The following is a 23009-nucleotide window of genomic DNA, read 5'->3' on the forward strand; positions in this document are numbered from 1 at the left end:
AACTGCTAATTCTCTAACCGCCTTAGTAGGGGAGCAAATCCCGTTGAACGTCAAGCAACGCATGGTGGTCGCAAATGTTCTCTCCGAGGCTTTGGCCAGGACTGAGCACCCTTTTGATTCGTCCCAGAGGAAGCAGATGCTGCTCTGCATCATGGGCGAGGGCGGGACAGGGAAGAGTCAGGTCAAAGCCATTGTGGCCGGCATGGATCTGCTCCATCATAAAAAGATGTAATTCTCACAGCAACAACTGGCGCTGGGGCTGACAATATTGGCGGAAACACCTACCACACGTCTTTCCTTTTGCTCAATTACAACATGTCGGAGCGAGTTGAGACAGTAATGGCTAGTAACCTTAGTAGGCGAATGAGATTGACCAAGCGGAACCAATCTTGGATGCAAAGGTTGAAATACCCCGTGGATGCTAAGGTACACGGTGTTACGACAACCGTAATGCCAAGGATATCAAATTACATTACTATACAAAACATAAAGGAAAGCGGGTCACTCAGTATAACCGGCCCCTTACAAAAAATAACGTGCGTCCCACCGCAGCCGTGTCCCCTCGTACCCGCTCGGGATTCAGGTACTTTGAAGGACAACGCCAGCAAAGTCGACGGTCTGGTGGCAGACCATCAAGTTCGAATTGAAATAAGTTTTCAATATCTCCATTATACAGGGTTTTATTTTCACACAAAATTACGTTGATCTGTTAGCATATTTCATCGCAAATTGACTTCCGTTCCCGAACAAGGTTTCTGTGGCAAATTGTGCTAAGCTTCCCTAGTATCCAACCAGCTGTTTTTTACGGAATTAAGCTTATAATTCTTGGTAAACCAATCCCACCGAACAAAGATATACTAGAAATGATATACTCTACATAGTGTTCAACTCTGAAATAACTTGTTCTTTGTTCACACATGAAATTCTTAGGGTACCCTGATCTGCTAATGAAGGTTGTTTTGTAAAGTCGATTACATACAAAGCGTACTGAGCATGTACCGTAAGGAATTCTAATTCTAGATATTCCCGGCCACGTGCTTCTCGGGGTCAGTCGTGTTGCCCACCTCCAGAGCCAGCTTTACTTTTTACCTGTTACACCAACACGCGCTAAATCCCATGACCGACTATAACGACCCAGCAGCAACTGTACTCGCCCTTAACGAACAGTCTGGACAGCCTAAAAATTACTCTGCCCTATCGAAGTCTAGCGGTATTCCAATCTCCACGTTACGGGATCGTGACAATGGTAGGATTTCTAGAAAGGAGCGAGCTGTGGACCAGCAATACCTCACTCCACAGGAAGAAAAGTCGTTGCTCGAATATGTTCTACGGCTATCGAAAAATGGTTACCCTCTCCCGGTCAAATTCTTACGTGCTCTCGCGTGGGAGATCGCTCGCCGACGCTCATCAGCTATGCCAGTCCCGGTCGCCGATGAAGACACTCGCCCACCAGGAAAGAACTGGCCACAAGCCTTCTACAAACGTCACCCGGAGCTAACATCGAGGACACTGAAAGCAATAGACTGGAAAAGGCATGATCACAACATCTATGACAAGGTGCAGGATTGGTTTCGTGTCATCAAGACGGAGCTGAGCAATCCAGCGATCCTCGCTGAGAATGTTTATAACATGGACGAGACAGGTGTCTTACTGAGTGTTTTGGGCGCTCTCAAAGTGTTAGTAGGGCGGGAGGAAATGTGTAAATACCGTGGCGCTGCTGTAAAAAGGAAAATGGTTACCGCCGTTGAGTGCCTGTCAGCAGATGGTAGGTCTCTACATCCCCTGGTCGTTTGGCCTGCTTCTACCCACCGTAGTAATTGGACCACTTACCCCACTCCCGGATGGCATTTTGCCTGCTCAAAGAACGGATACACAGACAGCACTATCAACTTGTACTGGATCCAGCATGTCTTTGACCCTCAGACCAAGGCTCGTGCTGGTAGCCGGCCGCGCCTTTTGATCAGCGACGGGTTTGCTGCGCATGAGTCCCTCGATGTGTTGAAATTTTGTCTTGCAAATAACATCATTCCCTGTCGACTTCCGTCGCATACCTCGCATAAGCTTCAGCCGTGTGATGTAGGAGTGTTCAGTTCACTGAAAACTGCCTATCGGGAACAAGTAGAGCTCCTCTATCGGGGTGGAGCTAATGCTGTGCGGTTGGAGCATTTTACTTCTCTCTATAGCCGAGCACGTAATGCCGCCATGACGACCCGGAAAATCAATGCCGGTTGGTCCAAAACTGGAATGTTTCCTTGGAACCCCGAGCGGGTACTGAAGGACATTCAACCGCCTCCAGGAGGAAGTGATCCCACTGAGAGAAATATTGTCACGCTGGCCCGTCGCTCCGAAGGTGACGAGCTGGTACAAACACCACTAACACCAATCACGGCTGACAGCCTAACATTACTGTGTCGTAAGGTGGACAGAGAAGCTCGTGGGTGGGACACTGATTCTAGGCTTCTCATCAAGCGCCTTGCCCGGGCCGCGGAGAGGGCGTTTGCGGACCGTGCACTTCTTCGCAATGACAACGAGCGACTGTTGGCACAAAACAATGAAAAACGAACTCGAACATCTCAACCAGCCAGAAAAGTAGGCAATGCTAAAGTTATGAGCTACGAAGACATAGTCGAGGCCCAGAGCAAACTTGAAGCAAAAAAATCTTCTGAGACCAAGAAGCGCAAGCGCAATTCCAGTATTGGCTGCCGACGAACACGGTCTTGCGCTGATGATATACGAAATGCTGAAGATGAAATACAACGTTGGGGCCTTGGAGAGTACTGCTCGGTTATTAGTTTTTGATATATCGACTACTTCCCTGGAGTTGCGAGTTAGACTACTTTTGATTTTGCACTTTGTGAACTTCTTATATGTTGTCGAGGACCCTTGACGCTTGTAGATGCTTTAATTGGCTAAATTCGGTATCATTCCACGTTAGCCGCGTACTCCGGAATGTAGGATGCTATTACATATCACTTAGATCCTAGCAAAGCCGGATACGGATACGGCCTATTGTTGACCTTCATCCGGATAATACACTTGTGAACAAGTTTATATGCCTGCTATAGTTTTAATTCAGACGAATAAGCCTCAGCTGATGAGACAAATTAATCACAGCACTGTTAAGCGGTACAAAAGGCGCATATGTGTTCAATCATATACCCTGACCTCTCGCAAAGGATATGAGAAAGTGAGCAGGTACACAGATAAGATAAGTGAGATCAATGAACAGATAGGGTGAGCCATCCACCAAGTCGCAAGCCCGCAAGGGATCCCAAATTTGTTGACCCGTCCTCGCTGATATCTAATTGCTCCATGTCCCTGAGGACCCTTTCAATATATTCACCTGCGCCACTCAGTTTCAGAATAAGCGCAATCGCACGATGGACATCGAGGAGCCGGGAGGATGGAGGATCTATTGTATGGGTGGGACTCAAGGTGAGGTCGCGAGTGACAGGAAACAAAGGGTCACGCAGGAAAGGACTCTGCTCTGTGGAGTTAATCCTGTACTGGTGAGGTATGCCAGTGGATTGGAAATAAATCTGAAACTCGCCGAATAACCGGTGGTAATCGAGGGTTAAAGTGATGGCATTTGAGGGGCTGTCGATTTTCGGGCCATCAATGAGATGGCCAATTCCAGGATCGAACATATCTAAGATGCGGAGAACGTTTTTCTTTGAATCACTCTAGGCACCCGCATTAGCAATGGTCAAATAGAACGTCCATATCGAACATACCAAATCCGTCTCTCCAGAAGCTATTGTTGTCAGACAGTGGGGCAGAATATGGGCAACCTCCAAGAACTGAAACTGGTCATTGGACTCTTCCTTCAACAGGTTATCGTCATCATCTGTGCAGAGCTCTCCATCCTGTGCGAATCGTTTTTTGGCTTCGGCTCGGTCAAATTTTCGAGAAATTACACAACGGTGGCGGTCACGCACAAGACAGCTCTGTCGTAGGACGGATACACGTTGCCTGGTTCCGGTTGGAGTAGAGCTCTGCAGGGATGACAATGATGTGGGAGTCGGTTGTGGTGTCTTGACAGATGAAGCTCTAACTGACACAAGTTAGCCTACACTTAGTATGTCTGAAACCATATGGGTGGGGGAGCAACATACGAGGAAGCAGAAAATTTTCAACAATATACTCAGCGCATTTTTCAAGAGCTTCCTTGAGGTTGTTCAATTGTTCAGGTTTCCGTGAAGCCAAGCCATCGAAGTGCGACAAGGCGTCATCAATCTTGAAATCAACCACAGTTGTATCCTTTGGGCGTGATTCTTCGTAGATGTATGAAACGAAAAATGTTAGGAAATGATCCGTAGATGCGACATGCTCAAGGGTAGCCTGTATAAGCGCCGCTGGCTTGTAACCCTTCCGCCCGACCTGTTCAAGGCCATACCCATGTGAAAGCCAGGTCAGAAGGTCCCTCGCCGACTGGCGCTGTTGAGCTGTTAATGATAAAGGTATTGAGAAGTCTATAACTCCCTCCAAAGAGGACTGGTGACGGTGACGGTGACGGTGGGTGGCCATCGTAGTATTCTCTTTTGACTAGCAAGAGTGGGTGAGGAGGGAAGCTTCGATACACGTGACAAGGCGACATATCTCGGGTTTAATCTCGGACCGGGCAGGGGCCCCACCTACTTCCCCATGATTCGAGAAAGTAAAGGTACAGGAAAAACTGAGTTCCGTTCTAGGAGTAGTTTCATGCTGACTTCACGTGACCAGGAAGATGTCAAATTTGGCCTTGTTTCATACAGGACAGGGTTGTTACTTCGCCTCTGTAATGGTATTTTACAATCATCATTACTAAGCGATTGAAAGTACCCCAAGGATTTCAGTTGAAGAAAACAACAAGCATTTTACCTGATACAATGTGAAGAAAAATTTTTATTCTCGTTTGCGACGTATTCATATACGCGGCTTTGATAAGAAAACTGACGCTTCCCTCTAGCCACTGGCCGGTTATGAACTACGGCTAGATAACAGAATTTGCCACCCAAAGCCCTGCTCGAGACGGCAGTGGTTTCCACGATGAAACGAACACTCAACCGAATGTAATTTTCGATCAAGTTAGGCATGGCAAATAAAGGGGATAATGGCAATATTATCATCATTTCATTGGGAGGTTCCGACAATATATAATGGTAGAATTTTTGGGGTGACTTCGAAAGTATCTCGGCTACGAGCGGTGACGGCGGGAAGCGGTTTCGAAGGGATAGACGTAGTTAGTAAGTCACCCGGCTCGTAACTGGTTAACTAACTGTAGGGCGACAATTCAGGGAATATGACTGGTCGATAGCCATCACACTGAACCTCATCACACCGTCACCCGTGAGCACGTATCCGTCCACTTTGGAAAAACGTTTGGAGCCTTCGAGGTAGCTTCCTTCCCTTTTGAGAGCAGGGTATAATTTGGGAAATTTAAGTTACCCGTTTAGTTGGGTGGGTTCTGAGAGGCCTAACCCAAAAACTTGAGACTCGAGACTTAACCTACCAGCGTAGTGTGCCGCTGTTTGGGAACCCGGAAGATGAAGCGGTCGGGTCCCTGGTGGGGCGACTGCTCCGACCCGAACGGGCAGTCTCAAGACTTAGCCGCAGGGCTTGGAGAGATTTTTCTTTTCTGAAAATTACAGTACCCGAAGGAAATTAGAGTAATTTACCCCAAAAGTACACGTGGTAGATGATGTGCTCATGAGTAAGCGTATGAAGTAGCGTAGTTAGTCTATAAGTACCGGGTAGGGAACCCCCGGTTTTCTTTTTTGTTTATATTTTGTGATAGACAAAATCAAACATGGTCATGTCAGACGACAATTCTTTTTTCTCCAGAAGGAGACAGGCTCTTGTTTCTTACCTCTTTGATAGATTTCAAAATGAGTGGAATGTGTTATCCCCTATTCGTGGGAAGGCAGGGTCTGCCAGTGCCGACACGGGAGCTAGTTCAGAAGATATTTCTGAACTACATCAAATACATGTGGTATTCATGGAGATTTGTTTGGTTTTGTTTTGCATTGGTGATGTGTTTGGGTACATCTCAACGGATGTGCAAGGGCTTGTGGACCCTGTTTTGTCGGATGACTTATTCCTTGAGGGATTTCTAGTGTGTATGGAGATTACACACGTCTCTTGCTTGAAGCATTTGGATTCACAGGATACGGTGAAAAAGCCGGGGTTTGACGGTGGGCTTCCAATGATTTACAGAGCTGCGTTGGTCGATTCTCCATACCAGAAAGTTCTTTCGACGCGGGGAAAGTCAGTGGATATTACCCGTTCGAGGAAGGAGGCAGTCGCCTTGTCCAGTCTTTCCAGCCTGGAATTGCTAGGGCTCTTCTTGGATGTGTCCAAGGGTATGTGCGAGCGTGCGCAAAAAGCGTCCGTTCGGGATGGTGGTTTGCATGAGCCTAGTATGGTTTCATTGAACGCCTTTGGTGTAAGGCTTTTGAGAAGTCGCAGAATAGGCTCTTTGCAGAACAAGTATTCTTTGGCTATTGTGGTTCTTTTTAAGAACGGATCTAAATCTGCAGATACACAGAAGAGATTTTTACGATGGTTGAATGCTTATAAAGAACTTGATTGTGAGTTGGGATGTTATCCTCCGTCGAGGGGTATATTCGATGAGTATATGGGAAGATAGTGTTGGGCTTTCAATATGAAAGGTAAGTTGTTTTGAAATAGAATTAGATTTATTTTCATTTTCTGATGACCTACACAGTATGTGTTTGATTATGTAGGCATTGTCCAAGGGATATGTAACTATCCTCACGATTCACCACCGCTAAGTGGACAAACTAGAGTTCCGCACGATTCAGCGTTGGGTCCGAGTTACAGTTGGGTAACCCAGCCTGGGTCTGAGGCCCCAACTTGGTTTACAAACGTAACATATATGCCAAGGCTGTGACTACATAAATTATGCATTTTCCCGTGTGCCCTGAAACGAGGGAAACGGGAGATTTCGGCCACGACTACACGTGAAGGACACGGCTTATGGCCGCGAAAGCTGGCCTGCTAAACTTGCACCTTCGCCTATCTCCGATTCGCTCATTCTAAGATAATTTCTCGTTTCTCGTGGGTTGCCGACTGTGTTTCAGTATTGGTCTCTCTCTCCTGCTTGTTGTCTTTGCAATTGATCTTCGAATACTTCCCGTTTTGGCTTGACTTCATTGCTCTGCCACATTGATGCTGGATTGTGCTTTCCTCTACATTCGTGATCCTTGTAGACACTTCTGTTACCTCTCTTTGGCCAATATAGTGCTTGTGCTATTCGCCTACCTAGCCACTTTGCTTTCTATGGCTCGCGACATTTTCTATTTCATGTCTCCAACGGGGTAGGAAAATCAGTTAACACAAACCACCAGCACCATGACGCTTGTTGTACCTTAAATTTGGCATGATTAGAATCAAAACGATGGTCTTTTCCCGGAATTACTCTATCTTTTAATCGCCCTCCAAAGTGGTGGCAGGATAGGGCAAAAAGTGTTTCAGCCAATAGAAACTCGGACGAAAGCCAGACTGCCCCTGACCACGCGGCTGGTCCAGAAACGCTTGATGCTGGCCCATTCCTAGTTCCACCACTCACGCTGCACGGCTCATTGCCTTTGCCCAACGATCACGATTCCTCGCTGGATGATCTTGGGCTGTTCGATTCAGACGGCGAAAATGCTCCGTGGCACGAGGGGGCAAGTATCAACTTTAGCCAGTCCGCTGAAGCAGTTCTCCTAGACGATGAGCACCACGCTAGCGTTGGAGGTGGCGACCGGGTCCAATTCACTTGAGGCTACATTTCTTCGTCGCTGGCCGCCTTGTAAGCGATGTTTCTCTAATAGATGACGGGAGGAATTCTGTCGTGTGGTAAATCATGAACTCGAAAGTATTGCTGTAGTCGAGGTTTACTTTAAAATATAAATATACAGGCTATAGTCTAAACGAGTTCACACTAAATTCAAACATCATCGGTTGGTGTCACAATGAAATATCTCACTAGCTGACATTGAGTGAAGAAGGTCTGAAAATACGCCTGGTGCTATGGCATTCGTCCTTGATGAGAGACATATCATTGATGCTTCTGATTATAGTGCTGACTCATTCTGTCTATCCTGGTTGTGCGCAGGTTGCAGGTATCGAAGTGACAAAGGAAGTCTGAATGGGTAGGCAGGTCCCGGATTTCTGTGATTCCACTAAGCGGTTGCGGGACATCGCCTGGTGTTCGAGCCATTATCTTGAACTGCTCATCCTCTATGAACAGGCGCTCATTTCTCCTCATGTTATGTTTTTCGAGTAGGTGCCTTGAAATATTCTGGCGAGCATAGCAGCCACGGTGTGTAGTGCATAACATCACACGCCATTCTGGCAAGAGTTGCAAAAAGTGAGGCAATTGAGAGAGCGAAGGGCCTTTTGGAGAAATATAATAATCTTCAGTTGTTCCGTCCACCTCAGAGCCACCATGGCTGGTCCAGTCGTCTTGTTTCCTTTTTGAACAAGGGGTGGACATCGTGGTGGGCAATATTTCAAACGGTGGGCGATAAGTCCGCCCGGAAGCCGAGGTAGTTTCGAGCACCGGATGAACCTGAATGAAATTTCATGTTCCATCGAGACCCAAGGAGCGGTGCCATTGAGAAGTCACTGGCGAATAGATCCGAATTAATGTGGGCTGTAGTTTGGTAGGAAACGCACCGTCAAGTCCATAAGTCTGGGCCCGTTGCAGAGGTCGGTGACCACTCTGCCAGGCAAAACCGACCTCGGGGTCCGCCTGAGGACTTGTATCGTCAAGTCGATTGACAAAGGTCGCGGCGTCTTGAACGTGTTTCTGCGCCACGGAAATAGAAATCTGCCTGTACCAGCGAGGGTGAACTGCGTTGCGCCACACCCATTCCGTTGCTCCAGTGAGCAGCCGCCGAATCCTGCTAGTCGGCCACCGCTCGCCACATAGGAGAGATCGAAACAAAAAGTCACACACTGGGTCAGGCCAGGTGTGGAAGGAACCCTGTTGTCGACATAGAAGTTCGGCGAATGGCCGGATATAGACTAAGTAGAGAAACACAACGCTTGCTGCGCGGTAGGCCAAAAATCGTGCCACGATAGGCAAAAGGAGCAGAGTGCGACATTGAAAGATGACGGGGTCCTAAAATTCTAATCGAACAGAAAAGGAGTGAAAATGGCAGCAGTTAACGAGGAGAGCTCGAGAAACCCCAGGGCTTCTCCATCTGTACTACCGCTTTCTAGTAACGCGACGCGTCGCGTGTTGAGCGATGGAGGTATATTGCTTTTTCCAACCCCTTTTATCGCCATCGTTACCGATGATTTGGGATTGCTACCAGTGCTAGGGAGATTTGAAAATAATAGGTTCAGGTGTGTTACCCCCGAAGACCAAGTATGTGCGAAGCATGGTTCGATCTATAGTAGAGTACATGCTTGGGAAGCACACGGGCCAAAGTATGACTGTAATGGCGAGACAGGTCCTTGCGGTCAGCCAGACTCTTTACTATAGGGCGCACGGACAAAAAGTGTGAAATGGTCGACCATTTCCGAAGAGACTAGTACAGTAGGGTGTCAATCGAGGGGGTAATAGACGCAGCGGCAGAACGACCAGCACTGTAAGCAAGAACCAGAATCAAAGACCACTAGGGCTCCAGTGTATTCGTTGCAAGAAACCAGGACATACAGAAGAACAGCGAGTGATACCAATTTAGAGATAACCGAGGTTAAGGCCACAGAGGCCTTAATGACAGAGATCTGACGAGCAAGGCCTCTGCTGCCACAGGAAGTGCGGAAGCTATAGAGATACCAGACATTGCCATCCAGGTGTTTTCCGCGGCCAGCATACTACTAATCCAACTAATCCAAAAAATGAAATGAATTAAGACCCTTTATCTTTCTTGAACCCAAAATGATCATCCAACTCCAGTACACAATCGATCCCGACGAGAGAAGACCTGGCCGAATTCGAGTCATTTCTGCAGACTTAACTGCTCTGCTATCATCGTTGATATATTACTGGCTTTGATATCCGAGTCTGCTGTGTTTTAAGTGCCAAGGGTGTTATGCCTTTGGTTAAGGCATCCCAATTGATCTTCGAGATCAGCGACTGCGCGCTCGCTCATGCATCTGTATTCATCGTAGGTATTCGTGGAAAGATCGAAGCTATTGTAAGCGACAATGAACCCCGTTGGAAATTTCGAGCTAGGAAATCCTCTCCTATGTGTTGTTGTGATACCAGGCATTTGCTGCTCAGGAATGAAGCCGCAACATCGGAAATAATTCCAGCTCTATGTATAGGAAGAACCAAGTTGATTGGAAATCAACTTGGACTTCATGTTGTATATATAGCCTCATGTATTCTCTCAAGAAGAACAATCAACAAGCTTCCTTTTGCAAGTCAACAGGTTATGAGCCCGAGTGCAGTCACTCGGGTGCCGTCTCTACTCACACCGAGACCCATTTATCTCTTTGATTTGTGATTATATATTACCCCGCTTTCTCAAACATCATGTCGGCTCTTGCCCAGGACTCTCCTGACCGATCCGTCATGGCCATTGAGCCTCTGACAGGAAGCGATAACTTCGCAACCTGGAAACGTCTCATGACCTCCTACCTGAAAGCAAGGCAGGTCTGGGACGTCGTGTCGGGCGATCTCCAGCGTCCTGATTGCCAGTTCAAATATGCCAAGCCAATCACGGCGGACATCAGTCCGCTTGTGGAGCCCCACCTCAATGGAGCCGTGAGGCAGCGAGCAATTGAAACCCGCCTCGAAGTGGAGGTCCAAGCTTTCGAGCGCCATAAGGAATGGTCGCGACGTGAAGCCGATGCCTACCACATCATCTTGCGATATCTGTCACCTAATGTTAGCATCCATGTCGCGGGGCTGGAGACGTCCCGCGACCTGTGGAATGAACTCGAAGAACGGTACCGGCGCATGGAACTCGCCACGTTTTGCGAGCTGTTCGCCCAGCTTCGTGAAACGACAGGCGATAGTTGCGCCAGCGCGCGTGAATTTGTCGACCGCGTACGACTGTTGGTTCATCGATTGAACACCATCGCACCAGGATCCATTGGCGATCGTGCCCACATTGCGATCTTGTTGACGCAGATCGGACCGGAGTACATCCTGATTGTGGATGCTATCCAGAATGACAAGGATCTAGTCGATCCGACCACGGTCGGAAACCGTCTGGCTAATGCCGAACAGACGGTGCGGGGGAAGAACTCTCCCACACCACCACAAAGGGGGCCGGGAGCATCGATCAATACGATCCAAACCAACACACGAAAGTGCTCCCATTGCAAGAAGCGAGGCCATGTGCCCGCGAAGTGTTGGAAGAAACACCCTGAATTGCGTCCGCAGAAGGACCATGCCGACAAAGCAGAACGAAGTGCTTCCGGCTCACCAACATCATCAAGCCAGGTGGAAGAACGGCAGGGCCCGCCGACTTCCAAGAGACCGAGGATCAATATCGTGAGGGCGGGGGTGACGACCCTTTATACCCACGCGCCGCAACCCCGGTGGATCCTGGACTCCGCCGCCACTAGCCATATCTGCTGGGACCGAAGCTGCTTTAGTAGCCTGCGGCCCCACCATGAGATGCTGGACACAGCGGGCGATCCAGTGGAAGCCGAAGGGATTGGTACGGTGAAGCTCACGCTCCGGGGGAAGTTCAACCACCCCCTGGTGTTAAAGAATGTTTACTTCGCGCCACGCATCGGGATGAACCTGATCAGCGTGCCGAAGCTATTACGAGACCGCTACTCAGTGGTGGCGCACCCACAGAACGTCTTTGTGCAACGCCGAGGACGAACGGTGGGGACCGCCTACCATGCGGAGGAGGATCTGTTGATCCTGCGGTGCTATGTGAGCCAAAGATCCCGAGAACGAGTCCAACTGGCGAGGACGCCGACGGACCGTGTCCATGCAGATTCCCTGGAACCACAGGCGGTGGACATGGACGTCGACGACCCTCTGGAGTTAAGTGGTACGCAAGGCACGGCGACCACCTCTGAACTCGGTGGTGAAGCTCGGATACTCGAAGAAGATGCGAACACAGGAGTGGACCAGGCCACCGAAGCGCTGTGGCACGCTCGGATGGGACATCTGAATCGGGGAGACTTAAGGGTGGTCCTCCGTCAGACCGGCACTCCGTACCGACAGCTGACCCGGGCAGAACTGCTGGCAACGCCGCAGTGCCCGGCGTGCATGTCGGGTAAGCAGCATCAGAAGAGGAACTCCCGTGCAAGACGGCCACGTCTGCACTCGACAAGAATATTTGAAATGATCCATTCGGACATTATGGAAATGCCAGTCGCCAAAGATGGCTCCAGGTACGTCATCACCTTCACTGACGATTATTCTCGTGGCTCGTGGGCATATGCTATGAGATGGAAGCATGAAGCGCTGTCTAAGTTCCGACAATTCGAGGCCTGGGTGCACCGACAGTTCGGCGCCCGGATCAAAAGATTCCTTACCGACAACGGAAGAGAATACTTGCCTATCGGAACACACCTCGAGTCCCAGGGAGTTGAGTTTGATACCTCGCCGCCGTATTGCAAAGGGCAGAACGGACTGGCTGAGCGCACGAATCGCACTATCCGGGAGCGGATCAACACGCTCCTGTCCGATGCGAAACTTCCTCCTTCCTGGTGGCCCGAGATCCTGGAAACGGTAGTCTATCTGAAGCTGCGCGCACCAGCATCAATCCTACAGAAAAAGACACCGTATGAAGTCATATACGGGAAGCCGCCTAAGCTCTTGCATCTTCGACGGATCGGCTCCCGAGCATGGGTATTAATCCCAAAAGAGCATCGAGCTAAACTCGGACCAAGATCGTCTGAATGCCGACTGCTCGGTTATTGCGAACCCAATCAGTACAAGCTTTACGAAGTACACTCTGGAAAGACAGTCTTTTCCCGTGATGTCGAGTTCGATGAAAGGACCCCTGTGGCGCCGCTCATCGAGGGGGAAACAGGCAACGACCTCCCGGATAACGCTCCTCCGTCACCTGTCTATCCTGAACCAATGGCGCCTTCATCTAACGCACCACTTACGCCGCCTCCGTCCTATCCGTCGCCTGATGATCTAGAGAACGTGCCTTGTGAACCAGTTGATAACATGCCTTCTGAACCAGTTGATATTCCTTCACCCGTCAACCCGGTCCCTGGCGAAACACAAGCCACACAGGACCTAGGCTACTCCTTGTATGGCCGAAGACGAAGACCTTCCAGGCGTCTCTTGGAGTCTCTAGGCAAAGTTTATGCAACAGGGACATTAAATGCAACTGTCATAAAAGACATGGATCCCTTGACCTTCTACGAAGCCGTGTCAGGACCCAACCAGCTGGAATGGTGGGCCGCGATCCAGAAAGAATACGCTTCGCTTCTCGAGCATGGCACATGGGAGAAGGTTCCACGGAATGAAGTTCCCTCCAGGGATCGGATCATTGGCTGCAAGTGGGTATTCAAGACGAAGGCTAATGGAATTCGGAAAGCGCGACTGGTGATCAAAGGCTACCGACAGAAATATGGCATCGACTATCACGAAACCTTCGCGGCCGTGTCCCGAATGGATTCGGTCCGCAGCATCGTTGCAAGTGCCGTGCTGCGTGGATGGAAACTCCACCAATTCGATGCCGTCACTGCCTTTCTCCACGGTGATGTCGATTCGTCTATCTATATGGAGCTTCCAGAGGGCTTTGAGGAAGACGGATACGTCTGTCGACTTCGACGCTCCTTGTACGGACTGAAGCAGGCACCACGGATTTGGTACCAATGCGTCCAGCGTGTTCTGGTGGCTCACGGCTTTACCATGGCCCAGTCCGACAATTGTGTCTTCTATAAGCCAAACTGTGTCGTCTGCGTCTACGTCGATGACTTTCTGGTTGCAGCATCGAACGACGCCGAGATCCAGCAACTTCAAATGGCCCTGGAATCGGAGTTCAAGCTAAACGATCTGGGAACCCCCGTTCATTCCTAGGAATCCAATTTGACTTCCACGCAGATGGATCTATTTCCATTCACCAACATCAATACATCCAAAAGGTGCTTTCCGACTTTTGCATGGAGACCTGCCAGCCGAAATCCACACCGATGGCACCAAAGACTCTCCTGAATTACGTTCCCGAAGAAAGCGACCTGGATGAAGATGCGAAGGCTCGGTTCGGGACAGCAATCGGGTCACTAATGTATCTTATGGTCGGTACGCGCCCTGACATCGCGTTTGCGCTTGGGATGTTGAGTCGCTTCACATCCCGACCGCAGTCGCATCATCAGGCCGCATTGCAGAGACTGCTACGCTATGTCAAGGCGACGCAATTCTATTGCATCACATACCGCAGCGGGCAGTTGATCGGATATACAGATGCCGATTTTGGTGGCTCTGTTGTTACCGATGGTGCATACTCCACGTCCGGCTATGTGTTCAAACTTGCAGGAGCACCAGTTTCCTGGTCGTCCAAAAGACAGGGGGAAGTGGCGACGTCCACGACTCACGCCGAGTACATTGGCCAATATAACGCCATTCTTCACCTACAATGGCTCCGCACATTTCTAGCGGAAACCCACCTGTTTCGATCACCGGTGACCAACATCATGGCTGACAATCAATCTGCCATTGCTCTCTCCCGCAATCCTGAGTTTCACAAACGGACGAAGCATTTCAACGTGAAATTCCACTACCAGCGAGCCGTTCTGAACAAAGGGGAGATCTGTCTCGAATACGTTCCAACTGAGGAACAGGCAGCTGATGGACTGACCAAGCCTCTGGGACCCTCTCCATTCACCAAGTTTTGCAATCTCTTAGGAATTGGCACTGAAGTACACATGAAGGAGGAAAATGTGTAACGGCGATGGCGCTCTTTCCACTATTTCTTCTCTTTGAGGTTTTGAGTGGTTTTACCGAGGCCAGACCGATGTGCATGCATTCAGTATCGCCTCGCAGCAAGGCGATCCTGAGGGGGAATGTTGTGATACCAGGCATTTGCTGCTCAGGAATGAAGCCGCAACATCGGAAATAATTCCAGCTCTATGTATAGGAAGAACCAAGTTGATTGGAAATCAACTTGGACTTCATGTTGTATATATAGCCTCATGTATTCTCTCAAGAAGAACAATCAACAAGCTTCCTTTTGCAAGTCAACATGTGTATCAGCAAGACCGATAGCAACCACTGCTTTGTAGCTGGATAAGAGTCGACTGAACGCATCGATAACTTCACTAATATATCTCAAGTGGGCCTAGATCCGTTTGGCAGTGTTGAGTTACGTTCAATAGTCTCCTTGAATAACTTGCAAGCATTGCTGCAAAAATATCTTTGACGTGGTCAACATAGGTGGACATTCTGATATTCTAACAAGCTAGTCTAAGCGGTGTGGGTCAGATATCCTCTACGTATCCGAAAATTACTGCATCGTTTCCTGCAAAATGATATATCAACCTTTTGCTTATTTGCGTGAACAGGTAACCACCTATTTGGGTCTTCAGCAGGGTTTTGTGTGTGCTGTGAGCGGGTTCTGGCGAGGCCCAATTGGCCGATATACCTGATCACATGTGCGTGGCTTTTCTTCTTCGTTCAAAGAATAAGCTAACGTCCAATCATTTGACGCCAGCTCACTCCCGGGCCCCGCACGTATACAGCCCGCACCATCAAGATACCTTGAAACCAGTGAACTGAACGTGATATCGTACCGAGTGTAGCCTTGCCTTCCCTCGTCATCATAATCATCTGTCCGCCTCCGCCGTTATTTTCTGCCGAGGGCAATGGCAAAAGGCGGCATTTTACCTCTTTATCTCGCAATTTAGAGCCCGATTACCCTCCCTCAATTTTAGTACGGGGTCTTCTCTCTGTCTTATCGAATCTCTAATTACCAGTGGTCTGGGTATTTTTGGTTTCCAGGATGTCATCTATCGGCAAATTTTCTGACGAACTCGGCGCTTTTGGAAGCAATCAAAACATCCAACTTCTTCTCGCGCATCTACCTCATGATCCAAGCTTGAACGGTTTACTCGATAAGTGTTCAACTATACTGAGATCCCTGAATCGCCGTAATTGGGATATAAGAAAGAAGGTGTTAGAATGTGTCAGTCAAAATCTGCCACAACTGTAAGTCTCGCACCTTCTTTTGCCATGTTCACCCCGCTAAAGTCTGATTCAGGTTGGTAGATTCAATGTCCTTTCGGCGATATGTCGAAATTTTCCAAGATTCACTGGACAAAATATTGACTAGTACGCAAGTCAACTCTGTCCATCCCCTTCAACACCCCGAGCAGCCAACCATGCCACCTGTATTGAACAACATCCACCATGAATTCGAGAACATTCAGCAGGAACCTGGAAGCACGCTCATCATAATATCAGATAGACGGAGACCGACGGTGGTAAAAAATCTCAAAATTAGCACGGGATCACAGGTTATCCTGGGCCCCTACCCTTGAGGCATTAAACACCCCGCAAAAGACCGCAATCATATTAGGAACTATCATTGTTAGAGTCAGGCTACTGTCCTTACCAGCTCATTAGATGAGTCAACCTTCAGACGAATGCATCATTCCTTCTGCCTAAACCCCATAGTTGAGTGTCATTTCATGGTGGAGAGTATGTGTGGTGTTGTGCTCCAGCGGTGGGAGGTATAGAAACGACACCTAATGTTCCTGGGTGCGCGCAATGAGTCATGTCTGGTGTTTGCTCCCACAATTAATCATCTATTGATTTATATCTTGAAAAGCAGGCCTTTTGGGTGACGACAGCTACCCCGAAGCCTCCTGATTGCCCGAATGGGCATACCGACAGAGATGAGGACCGGAACGTCAACGGATGCCTCATGCTGGAAACCTCAAAAAACATTCCGCACCGCCTGTAAAGATTACATGACGTATGAAACCTAAACACTTTGTTGGGTCATTATGTCCAGCCCGCGTTCTCCTTAGCGCATTGTTTGTTTTGTCCTATTCTCATATTCCGGATCTCTTCATTGCATGACAGATTAACCTCTATAGCCGAGCAAAGTTTACATTTCCTCAGTTCACAATTGTGTCAATCCATCGTTTCTCAAAACCATTTGTCGCTTATCCGGACTCAATCAAAATTTGTAAAAAATGGAACGGGTTATTAGGTGAGCAGACAGTTCAATCTGGACAGGGTGATCTCAACAATGACCCGCAAGCCCAACGAAGCCTGTTTCCTATCTCGGCATTGTCATTCGATCGGCTCTACGGTGCTGAACGCTCTGTCCCATCCCATCAAAGTCACCCCCCAGGGCTGGAGTTCCATCGTCCAATCCATTGTCCTGGCTCCTTAGTCGCTGTACGAATGACCTCTGCATTTCTGACACAATCCCGCGTCCACCTGTCATGGCAGGAATAAGCGGCGTGCTAGTCAACAGAATATCTGGAAATCGAGGCCGATCAACCCACATGTAGTCCTCGGTTTCGCCGCTGGCATTGTCTTGCCGACGATGCGCTCGTTGATACCCCATCGCTTCCTCCAATCCATCACCCACGACATGGGATAAATGAACGGGAGAATACCAAGGCACACTACCAAAGTCGCTCACATCGGCAGAAAAGGGCTCACCGCCAAACCCCAACCCATCATCCCAGTGGTCTTCCTATTCGAGCGAAGAGGAAATAGGAAATTCCTCCGAATTGCGCTCGACAGGCGCCATCTCTTCACGCCCCTCCTCTCCTGCTTCAAATACAGTGCCTCAAAATCTGAGCCAGGAATATCATGATCCAGGTCCAGTTCCATCATCAGCGCATTGTCTGGCTGCTCGGGAATCCTGAAATTGTCCATCAGACCAGCTAATGCATCATGCTCAACCTCCCGATGCGCGGTCTGTTCTTCTTCCAGTCTTGCAGTCTTTGCGCATCCCGCAGATTTGATCCAGGAACGTCCAAATGATGCTATGTGCCTTTTGTGTGCTTTCCAAAGGCGTTCGTCGGCACGAACTCTTGTCAAATCACTGAGGGAGGAAGGGGGCATCCCGAAGCTGAAGTGCAAGTCTGGTATCGTAGTGAAAAGTATGGTCGCCATGGTTTTTTATAGGATGGGGCTTCCTCGTGAGGAATCACTGATTCAAAGTTGTGCGACTGTCATATTGTAGCAGACTGCTCACGTATTGATCAATGGTAAGTTCCTAATGCCTAGTGCGGGTTACTCACGTCATCCAGGTTAGGGGGAGGGAGCCTCGAGTCTTGCGGAGAATCCAAATCTAATATGCACATACGTTTCGTTAATCAAGCAATAGCGCAATCCTTGATGATGTCGAACTGCAAGAGGCTAGGATAGACCGATCGTAGTGCAGTTGCTAATTCAACCAGCGAGTCAAGAGTGAGAAAATGTTTTGGCCAGGGACTCCAAGTTAGCTTTACAGGCTTAGCACCAGTGGCTCTGCATATGAAACTCACACGTGGTGCAGCTAGGACAAAGTGGCAGACCCTTAATGAAAGGTAGTATGTCAACCCCAATGGGTTGCTACTCGTACCAAAACAAGGATGAACATCACGTCAATTGTTTTCTAGATGGTGCAACACTTTTATATGGCGAATCTCAGTCATTTATGTTGTCATTAGGCACCAGGATATTCAACATGCGTGGACCTCCGTTACACTGTAAGTTCATGGGTATTTCAACCCCCATGAGCGCCCTCATTTTATGTTCTTCAATCAATCAATCATATACTCAATTTCTCCCCTTTTGATTCCGTTGCCCTGATTGGCCTATCTCCAAGTACTCCGTAGCTGTCACATTGTTGATAGTTATGAGCCCGATAGCCCACTGGTGATCGGGTGTACTCAATCAGTTTATACTTCAATTCAATTCAACCCATTCGACCCAATCACCAGTACTTTTGTCGCAGCTTGGTATAGCTATCTCATCACAATGTCGTTGCTTCAAGACACTCCAAGTCAGACCGCAACGGAAATCCTTTGGGATGAGCGCCTCCATTCTGACGCACAATGGAGATCTTGGATCGGCCATGTTGAAGCTATAGCAACGAAGGCGGGGATTTGGAACTATATCAACCCAAGCCTCCCAGAGGATAAGGTGAAGAAAGAGCCAATCGATTCAAGGGATACGTTCCCCCAGGCCTCGGAAGTACTTGAGGTTGCGACAGATACATCTACCCTCGATGAAGCCCAATACACCAGATACATTAGGCTGGTCGATATCTTTTCAAAAGAGAGATCGTATAACGAGCAAGTGAGGAACAAGATCAACAGGATTGATTCGCTCATTTATCAGAACGTCGCTCCTGAGCACCGCCATATCCTTGAGGGTAAAAACACTCCGTACACGAAACTCGTGCGGCTCACTCAGCAATTCGCCCCACAGGGTGACAATCGTCGTCAGCGCGTCCGAAATGCATGGCGAGACCTAGTTAAACGACCTCTCAAAGGACAGAGCATGGACAAATGGCTCGCCGCTTGGTCAAACCTCTATGAAGAGGGCAAGGCACTGAAAATCCCTGAAATTGCGTACAAAGACGACGACGGCAACCCTGAAGACAGAGATGCAATCCGCGATTTTCTGCAGGCTGTTGAAGCAATTGATGAGGTCTTCGTGCACTTATGGAGAAAGGATCTTGATGCAAAGCCAATGGAGAAGGTTGCTTTTCAGGATATCCTTGCAGCGTTCCGAAATCACCGAGGATCGAGGCAGGTTGCAAAGCAGAATGTCAGTGCAGTGGCATTCGCTGCCACACTCAATGGTCGCAACAATTCGTCGCGTGGTAACGACATCTCATCTCGATCAAAACTCGGTTGCGTTTGCGGAAGAACTGGTCATGTTCCAAAGGATTGTTACCATATAAATCCTTCGATAAGACCCTCGACCTGGACGACCCCCGAGCACTTCAAGAAACGCATAGAAGAGAATATCAAGAAGCTCGGATTGGAGGAAAGAAGAGAAATTGAAAGCCTAATGAAGACCGAACAGCCGATAATCGCTAAAACCGCCCAATTGACTATCACTGACGAAGGCGATATCCCTACTGATACGGTTGCATTTTTCACAGCAACGATTTCGTCTCATGTCTTCAAAGCCGCTCTTACGCTTCCACTTTCAACGTGCTGGATTGTCGATTCAGGGGCCAACCTGCATATCTGCAACCGACGCGACGCATTTGAATCCTTTGTATCCGACCGACGAATTATAGCGCTGGGCACAGGTAAATCTGTCGCTCTGGGACTTGGAACTGCTAAAATTAGTGTCGTTCGGCCTAATTCAGGAAAATTTGAAGCGACAGTGCAAAACGTTTGGTATGTTCCCGATTTTCAGACCAATATAATCTCGGTCTCCGAGATAAAGAAACATGGGTATTTCTTCAACAGCGAAGGCCCTTATATCACCAATTCAAAAGGAGTGGTAGCCCATTGCACAGAGCAATATGGTCTATATTTATTGGAAGAAGACCCTCTGATTGCACCAGTGGCATTGAATACCCTCAAAAAGTCTGCGAAACCTCTGATGTCTGTCGCATCCCGGCAGCTTTGGCATCGCAGGCTTGGTCACATCAACATGGAACGCCTGGAAGTGTTGGAAAAAATGGCAGCTGGCATCAAAATCAAACCAGAATTGGCCGAACCCCCAGCATTAACCCCGGAAAAGTGTGAAGTATGTGAGAAATCGAAAACACAGCGACAGGTCTCCCGTAGGCCGGCTGGCAGGACCCATGTCCATGGGAAATTTGGACGACTTCATTTTGACCTAGTTCATATAAAAGTTGGGTATAATCAACACCAATGGGTCTCACACCTTTACTGCGAAGGAATTCGACTACACCTTGCCCAAACCCACGAAAAGAAGAACGGCTGTATCAATGCACTCATCGCTTTTATCGCTATCTGCCGCAGTCAATTCAAAATGGATATCCTCGTACTCAAAAGCGATAGAGAGCCTACCTTACACAGCGTGTTCCATGAGTATTGCCCGGAAGCAGGGATTTCGGTGGAATTCAGCGTGGTCGGCACCCCGGAGCAGAACGGCTTCATCGAACGTGCTGGTGGCATCATCATCACCACTGCGAGGGCTCTCATTCAGGAATCAGGCTTACCGAAGAAGCTTTGGCCGGAGGCTATCACTGCTGCAGTGTATCTGCTAAACCGCGTGCCTACCAAAATGCCCACCGGTGAGTATATCATCCCTTGGGTGGAAGCGATGAAGCAGAGAGACCCTTCTATTGAGCTACGTCCCAATCTGGCGAATGTGAAGCTGTACGGCTGCAGAGCGTATGTGCGAATCCAAGGAATTGCGAAGTCTGATAAAATGGCGGCACGCGCGGAAACTGGCTACCTGGTTGGTTTTGTGGCGTCAAATATCTGGAAAATCTGGTTACCCCGATTAAACAAGGTGGTGGAAGTGCGTGATGTGGTCTTCGATGAGAACGTTCACTATAGCGACACCGAAGCCTCGCAGCCAATTCCCCAGGACGTGCTCAACGATGCGATTTGGGATGTCCAATATGAGGATTCCGAACACGAACGTCCACAATATGACCTGGACGACATCGCATTAGAGATCCCACCGTCGGTGTTGCCATCAGCAACTCAGAACGAGACCTCAGTATCGCATCAAGAAGAGTTAGTGAGAACAATGGATCACTCACTGACCAAGACACAACATAACCGCATCAATTCGACACCTCCGCCAATAATGACGCCATCCCCGACGCCAACGCCCGTAGCACCAAGGAACGAAGCCCTACCGGGTGCATTTCCAACTGATCGCACCGAAGCTGAGGGGGTGAGGGCCCTAGATACCAATGCCAATCCTGATCAACAGCTCCTGAGCGACCTATCCAACACTCTCCAAGCTGAGACCCCACTACCAGGCTACCGGCTAAGAGGAGAGCTCGCACCAAGGGATATCGAAGGATCTATCACTGCCGATAATATCATCGAGGGAAGCCGTACTAGAAGCAGTAGCAAGAGGGCTCATTTTAGCGTGGCTATTGCTGATGAGGCCGCTGAAGAGGATCCTGATGAGTTTCATGAAGGCTTTTTGATGGCTTTCAATGCGGTGTTCACGAATAAAAGACCCCACCGGGAGGATTTACCTATCGGTACGGATTATTTGGGATTGCTGCCAGTGCTAGTGAATAAGGAGAGGAGATTTGAAAATAATAGGTTCAGGTGTCTTTTCCCCGAAGTCCAAGTATGTGGGAAGCATGGTTCGAACTATAGTAATGATTTCATAGGATGGGAAGAGTATATGCTTGGGAAGCACACAGGCATCAGTATGGACTGTAATGGCGGGACAGGCCTTTGCGGTCAGCCGGACTCTTTACTATGGGTTGCACGGACAGAAAGTGTGAAATGGTCGACCATTTCCAGAGACTAGTACAGTAGATCGAATCTGCGCAGAAAACGATATTATACCTCTTTGTATGCCTGCGCTTTCATCGCATCTATTACAACCACTAGATGTTGGGTGTTCTGCAGTGCTTAAACGCGCATACGGTCGCTTCGTAAGCGATCTTTCCCGCGTAGGATATAACCATATCGACAAGTTTGATTTCTTGGATGACTACCAACGCGCGCGGCTAGAAGCCTTCCAATCGAACACCATTTAGAATAGCTTTATAGCTACTGGTATAAATCCAGTGGATGCAGATAGTGTCCTTTCCAAGCTGAATATCTCTCTACGAACGCCTACACCACCAAGCAGCCGACCAAGCAGCAGATCTAGCCAATTTACACCAAAAACGCCTAGGACAGTGGTTCAGCTACATAAGCAAGCTTCAATGCTTAAAGATCTGCTAAAGCAACGGTCAAATAGCCCTCCGAGCCCATCAAAAAATATATTAGATCGCATTCTCAAGGGCCACTGCGAAGCGCTATATAACACTGCAATACTTGCGCAGGAAAACGCGAATCTCCGCGCAGCTAATGAGAAGAAGCGCCAGAAACGTAATCGGTCAACTAGGCAGATACCATATGAGGGTAGCCTATCGGTCGAAGAAGGCATACAGCTAGTTAAACAGCTAGACCAGCCAGTGGAAGGTGATGAGGTAGAATCGCAAGGGCAGGGCGAATTG

The 23009-nt window shown here is 48.7% G+C and overlaps 3 protein-coding genes across 3 annotated transcripts; 1 reads left to right on the plus strand and 2 right to left on the minus strand.

The window, feature by feature from the left end:
* Nucleotides 1–1116: 1116 nt before the first annotated feature.
* N7473_011138 (uncharacterized protein) lies at nucleotides 1117–2799 on the plus strand (the record flags this gene model as incomplete). Its single annotated transcript, XM_057157077.1, has 1 exon — nucleotides 1117–2799. One exon carries the CDS (start codon nucleotides 1117–1119, stop codon nucleotides 2797–2799), a length of 1683 nt encoding a protein of 560 aa, XP_057004199.1.
* A 419-nt stretch (nucleotides 2800–3218) lies between these two features.
* N7473_011139 (HNH endonuclease signature motif containing protein) lies at nucleotides 3219–4527 on the minus strand (the record flags this gene model as incomplete). The annotated part of the gene is made up of 3 exons (XM_057157078.1): nucleotides 3219–3683; nucleotides 3735–4054; nucleotides 4116–4527. The coding sequence occupies 3 exons, from the start codon at nucleotides 4525–4527 to the stop codon at nucleotides 3219–3221; spliced, it is 1197 nt and encodes a 398-aa protein (XP_057004200.1).
* A 12626-nt stretch (nucleotides 4528–17153) lies between these two features.
* On the minus strand, nucleotides 17154–18004 carry N7473_011140 (uncharacterized protein; the record flags this gene model as incomplete). The annotated part of the gene is made up of 2 exons (XM_057157079.1): nucleotides 17154–17579; nucleotides 17645–18004. 2 exons carry the CDS (start codon nucleotides 18002–18004, stop codon nucleotides 17154–17156), a joined length of 786 nt encoding a protein of 261 aa, XP_057004201.1.
* Between the last annotated feature and the right edge of the window lie 5005 nt (nucleotides 18005–23009).

Source organism: Penicillium subrubescens (assembly GCF_028828155.1).
Source record: "Penicillium subrubescens strain IBT 31985 chromosome Unknown utg000009l_segment0_segment0, whole genome shotgun sequence".
NCBI classification, from domain to species: domain Eukaryota; kingdom Fungi; phylum Ascomycota; class Eurotiomycetes; order Eurotiales; family Aspergillaceae; genus Penicillium; species Penicillium subrubescens.